Source organism: Echinops telfairi, unplaced genomic scaffold, assembly GCF_000313985.2.
Source record: "Echinops telfairi isolate 266 unplaced genomic scaffold, ASM31398v2 ScPeMD7_6;HRSCAF=24_1, whole genome shotgun sequence".
NCBI lineage: Eukaryota > Metazoa > Chordata > Mammalia > Afrosoricida > Tenrecidae > Echinops > Echinops telfairi.
This window is the reverse complement of record NW_022103903.1, coordinates 11,704,943-11,710,703: the sequence shown is the minus strand read 5'-3', so window position 1 is coordinate 11,710,703 and position 5,761 is coordinate 11,704,943. Positions and strand designations below refer to the sequence as shown.

The following is a 5,761-nucleotide window of genomic DNA, read 5'->3' as shown; positions in this document are numbered from 1 at the left end:
ATTTATTCCAATCTCTTTATTTCAAAGAGGATAAAATGAAAAGCCAGGATTTAATTTTTTTTCATATTACACAAAAAGCTACAAGTTTATTTTACTTTCAGGATAACCATCTTTGAAAGATTGATGATTATATTGTCAAGTATATTCTTGAAGACTTGGCATCAGTAATTGACCCCCACTACAACTCATAAAGATAGATAATACATGTTTATATTTTCTCTCCCAAATTCCACCAACAGTTAGAAGTATATAGCAATATTCAGCACAGTGCTCCATATTATCTTTAACACTTCATGGGCTCCTTATCCTGGGAGTATCTTTGTGGACCACAAGTTGATGATTGCTCTTGTGTATGGTCTCATCTCTGAACCTTCACCTCTCTCTTCAAAGAAGGGCAAGAGTATCATTATTTTCAGGGACCATTCCATTCATGGATGTCCCTAGGGAGTAGTAAAACTAGAAGATAGAGAAAGGGCCCAGGTCTTGAGGGAGAAGACAAAGCTTTGCCAGATGGTGCTAAATAAAAGCCTGAATTGCTATGTGAATCCTGTGGTGGGGATCAAGTGCAGAGGCCCATACTTCTCTCAATTTCCATCACTTTGTCCTCATAACATATGCTGCTTTTCTGGGTTTTTTTTCTTGTCAAGCATATGTCTTCCTTCTCGTTAACCTTATTTTGATGCTGCGTTGTTGTGTGTGGCTATCGAGTTGGCTCTAACAGCAACTTTATGTGCAACAAAAGGAAATATTGCTTAGTTCCATGCCCAATTTATGATCATTGTCTATGCTTGATGAGTTAACCTTAAATGTTTGGGGAGCCATAGTGCTGCAGTGGGTTAGGTGTTGAGCTGCTAACCACAAAGTCAGCAATTCAAAACCACCAAGACTCCGCGAGAGAAAAACAGGGCATTCTACTCCCACAGAGGTACAGTGTCAGAAACTTACAGGGACAATTCTATCCTGTCCTACGAGTCACTAAGAGTCAGCATGACTCGATGGCAGCAAATTTGTGTTTTGTTTTGTTTCTTTCTTTTTTTTTTTTTTACCTTTTCATTTATGGTTTTATTTAGCACAAACAAAACTTGCAAATGGGCCATCTACTCATTTTCTTCGCTGCGCAGCCTGGCGTTGGGATTGGTGACTCTGATGGCCAGCTGGGCTGCCCTTTCTACAATGGCTTTGCGATTCTTGGAGGAAACATTGTGAGCAATCTCTGCACAGTAAGACTTGTTGCACATCAGCAGCACTTCTAGCTCCTTGACGTTGTGGACCAGGAACTTGCAGAAGCCACTGGGCAGCATGTGCTTGGTTTTCTTGTTGCTCCCATAACCAATGTTGGGCATCAAGATCTGGCCCTTGAATCTTCTCTGCACCCTGTTGTCAATGCCTCTGGGCTTACGCCAGTTGCGCTTAATCTTGACATAGCGGTCGGATTGGTGCCGGATGAACTTCTTGGTCCTCTGTTTTACAATTTTAGGCTTCACCAAGGGTCTGAGGGCAGCCATGATGCCGGTGGGAGATGGCTGCCTTCTCCGTGGGCAGTGCCGAAGAAGAGAGCTTGTTTTGTTTCTTAGTGTTTGAGTATGTAAGAGAAACATCAAAAAATACTGTTGCCCACTTTTTTCCTTTCCTTCTCCCTTCTCCCCTTGGGCTTATTTCTAAGGCATCCAAGGTCCTAAATCTTTTTATTTGAGTTTTCCTTCCCTTTAATATTAGTATAAAATATGGTGAGCCTCCATGAACACACCACAGTAGGAAATCCAGCACCTCTACAACATGCCTTAGGTTTTGGACTTGAGTTCCATTTTTTTATTCCTGGATTAAGACTCAGTCTCCCCCTGTTATCTATGAAGTGAAGTAGGGGCATATGTATACATATATCTATATATATATGGATTTTGAGCTCAGTGATCCTTAAAAAGGTATATATGAATTTATCATGATACAATCCACTAATTCTGCTCCTGGATATTTACCCAAATTAGTTTAACAATTATGTCCATATAAAATGTTCACACAAATATCACCGCTTTACTCATAATTGCCAAAAATGAAAGCAAACAAGATGTCCTTCAGCAAGTGAATAGAAAAGCAAACTGTACAATGAAGCCATCAAGGAATAAGCATCCAAAGTATGAAAATATCTGCAAGCACTTTAAATTCAGAGTACCAAGTGAAAGAAGTCGGTCTAAAATGCTGCACACTACACACTTCCAAATGTATGGTATTCTGCCGACATAAATGGCAGAACTATACAGAGGAAACGAAAATACCGTGCATTGCTTCTGGGTAAATCTGCTACACAAGACCTCTTTAGAGTGTGGAAAAGCGAGGATATTGCTTTGAGAACTATGGTGCACCTGATCCAAGCCATGATATTTTCAATGGTCTCATATGCAGTTGAAAGTTGAACATAGAGTAAGAAAAACTGGAGAAGAATCGATGTATTTGAACTATGGTTCTAATGAAGAACATTGAAAGTGAGACTGACTGGCAAAACAACAAACAAATCTGTCTTGGAAGAAGTACAGAAATATTCCTTAGAAACAGGATGGTGAGAGTTTGTCTCACATACTTTGAACATGTTATCAGGAGAGACCAGTCACTAGAAAAGGACATCATGCTTGGTAAAGTATAGGGGTGCTAAAAAGAAGACCTATGACAAGATGGATTGATTGATACAGTGGCTTCAGTAATAAGTTCAAACATAACAACTGTTATGAGGATGATACACAGGACTGGGAGGTGTTTCTTGGGGCCGCTAAGAGTTGGAAATCACTGTACCAAACAACAAGATACAAACAGTAAAAACTAAAATTTTTAAGTGATTTCTATGGAGACAGGAGTAGAAAAAAAAGAACAAATAGATGGATTTCAGGGCAAATTGGGGAAGTTGTGGTAGCTACATAATCTCCTGTCACCTTGGGAAGGGGTAGAGTCTAGTCTGTCAATCAGACCATAACCCGTGAGGGCTCCTTTGGGCATGACCTTCTCCTTAGGATTCTGAGAACTCCTGTATTCCTCTTTGGAGGCAAGAAACTTCCTGATTCGTCATCCTGCTGGCAAGCCACATGGAGCTACACTGATTCAGCCAGAGCCCTGGAACTGGACGAGCCACTGGACACTCACACCAGTGTTGAGATGCTTCCACCACACTGGATCCACAAGACTTTCCACCCACTGGCCTGTGATCTTCCTGAATTCAGCATCATTGCATGGTTGCATGAGTCTAAAGAGGAATTTATGGATTAGTATTGACATATAGTGTCATATCAGACTTATGGACTTGATCTGGACTGGGCTGGGATATTTTCTTAATGCACAATTGCTTTTTGATATAAAGTTCTCTCTTACATATGAGTGTCATATGAGTGTCACTGGATTTGTTTCTCTATTCAGCCTGGACAAACACAGCAGTGAAACTATTCTGAATGACTTCATAATGGTGGATACATGACATTATGTGTTTGTCAAAACGCACAGTACAACACAAGATCAAACTTAAAATAATGTATCAATAGTGCCTTGGCAACTGCAACAAATATTTCAGAAAATGACAAGATGTTAATAATAGCAGAAATAGAGTGCAGGAGGGAGAGAGAGTATGTGAAAAGCCTCTGTTCTTTCTGTACAATTATACCTAAATGCAAAACTTTTCTAAAAGTTAAAGTCTACTAATAAAGAAATTGATTTGAACCATTTCTCCAGTTTATACTCTTTAAGTAGTTTATTAATGTCTACAATAGAATCTTAAAATAAGATGGCATCTGCTAGAGGCAAGGCCAGTGATAAGTGAACTGTGATTGGTATGTCACACAGTATTTTCTGGAGAGCAGACTCTTGGCACTGAAAGACAATGATAGAGGAAAGCTGGGCAGTACCTGCAATAAACATCATGGAGGTGCACATATCTGACCTCTGGCTTCTCTATTACTGTGTTAGTCTGGGTACTTTAGAGAAACAAATCCACAGAAACTCATATACAAGAGAGAGTTTATATACAGCTTAAATGCACATCAAGAAAACATCCCAACCCAGTGCTTCCCAAGCCCACAAGTCCAACATTAATCCATATGTCCAACACCAATCCTCAAAGTCCTCCTCCATCTCACAAAACACACACTATGATGCCAACTGCAGGAGGAAAGCCGAATCAGTGAACGTTTAAGCATCTCAGTGCTGGCAGGGGTCTCCACATGGCTGCTCCAGCACCCAGGGTTGGATCAGGGTAGGACCATGTGGCTTCTCCTTTGGGATGTCTTGCAGCAAGTGAGCCTTGCCAGCTGAAGCAGGGAACTGGCTAGAGCAGCTGCAACCTGGTCCATCAGAAAGCAAGAGACCTGAGAACTAGAAAGGCGAGGCGCATTCAGCCATTTATCCCTCCACCCTTCCATTAACCCCACATGTATTTATCGGCCAGGTTGGTGGAATAAACTAATTACCTCAATTGCCATGAGGCAGGAGTCAGACAAGCCTCCTTGGTTTATCCTTCTTTATCTACTCTGACAGAAAACATTCCTCCAGTATCTATGCTGGGTCTGATAATTCATTGCAATGGTCACACAGAACACACAGACAATACTAACAAGTAAGATGGGTTTATTAGGGAGGTTAATAGGTTAGTACAAGTCATGATCAGCAAGCAGTAAGGATACAGCCATTGGTCTTCTTGAGCAGCATCCAAGTCTCTGGTTCTTAGCCTCGTAGCCACAGAGGCCGACAGCGGAAAAGGTCAAGGGACCACATGGCTCAGAGATTTGGCCTCTATCTTCCAGGAAGCCAGCCCACCTATCACTCTACCCCACCATTTCATAGACTCAGGCCAGATGAAAAGAAGGTGCCCCATAGTCTCTGTGCTTCTCATCTGAGTCTCTGTGCCACAGGTGCTGATGCATCTGGCCTTGGCAGCCTCTGCCACTTCAGAAAGAGGCCTTAAACATGTTCTTTCAAGGTCCTTGGTGTTTCTTCTCCGCTGCTTCAAAGATGGCGTATCCTTAAAGATGGGATGATGGTGTGGGTAGTAATAAAAACTGACCAATCTCCTTTATGGGTGGCACACATGTCCTGTTTGCATAGTCCCACCCAATTATTTGGTAGGATTTACAGAAACTTAGGTTATAGAAACAAAAGTAACTATCATCAAGTCAATTCTTACATGTATATGTTCAGTATGCCTCTGCATGAGAAGGTTCTGAGCATTCTACGCACATGGAAACTAAACAATATAATACACTTTGTAGAATCTTAAAATGAGTAAACTCTGATGATGATGTCTCATTTCATATAAGCATTGGTGCTTATGTCTTCTTCTTTATCTTATGCTTTTGGTGAAAGGTCTTCTCTCTCAGAGTGGAGTATAATTCCTATCACATGGTCAGATAGTATTTGCATAAATTTGTTATTTTGTTCTGACCAGTAAAACCAATAGAATGACTACTATGGGGAAGCTTTATTTTAACCAGTTTAAAGATAAAGCACATGCTGTGCAATTACATGAACCATACCAATAACTTCTTTCTAGAAGAGTTAATACACAATTTATTTAATTTTCTGAAAGAAACATTTACCACACACACAAAAATTTGAATTCAGAAGACTAAACCATTATTATCAATTTTCTTCTGTAATTAGATTTTTATTGCAACTAAATCAGTCACAAATGTTACCAAATACAGTGTTTAAAAATCAGATTATTTTCTAAATTAAGATTTTCCAGACAACTTCTAATAACTATAAAAATAGAAAAATACTCCTTTGTTCT

General features: G+C 40.1%; 1 protein-coding gene across 1 annotated transcript; it reads right to left on the bottom strand.

The window, feature by feature from the left end:
• Positions 1-1,076: 1,076 nt before the first annotated feature.
• Positions 1,077-1,523, bottom strand: LOC101662032 (60S ribosomal protein L32-like). Its single transcript, XM_045286267.1, has one exon. The coding sequence runs from the start codon at positions 1,503-1,505 to the stop codon at positions 1,098-1,100; it is 408 nt and encodes a 135-aa protein (XP_045142202.1). The 5' UTR covers positions 1,506-1,523; the 3' UTR covers positions 1,077-1,097.
• Positions 1,524-5,761: the final 4,238 nt, after the last annotated feature.

Bases quoted from the DNA above. Each gene is read 5' to 3' on its own strand.
- LOC101662032 (XM_045286267.1), bottom strand. From the start codon at position 1,505: ATGGCTGCCCTCAGACCCTTGGTGAAGCCTAAAATTGTAAAACAGAGG.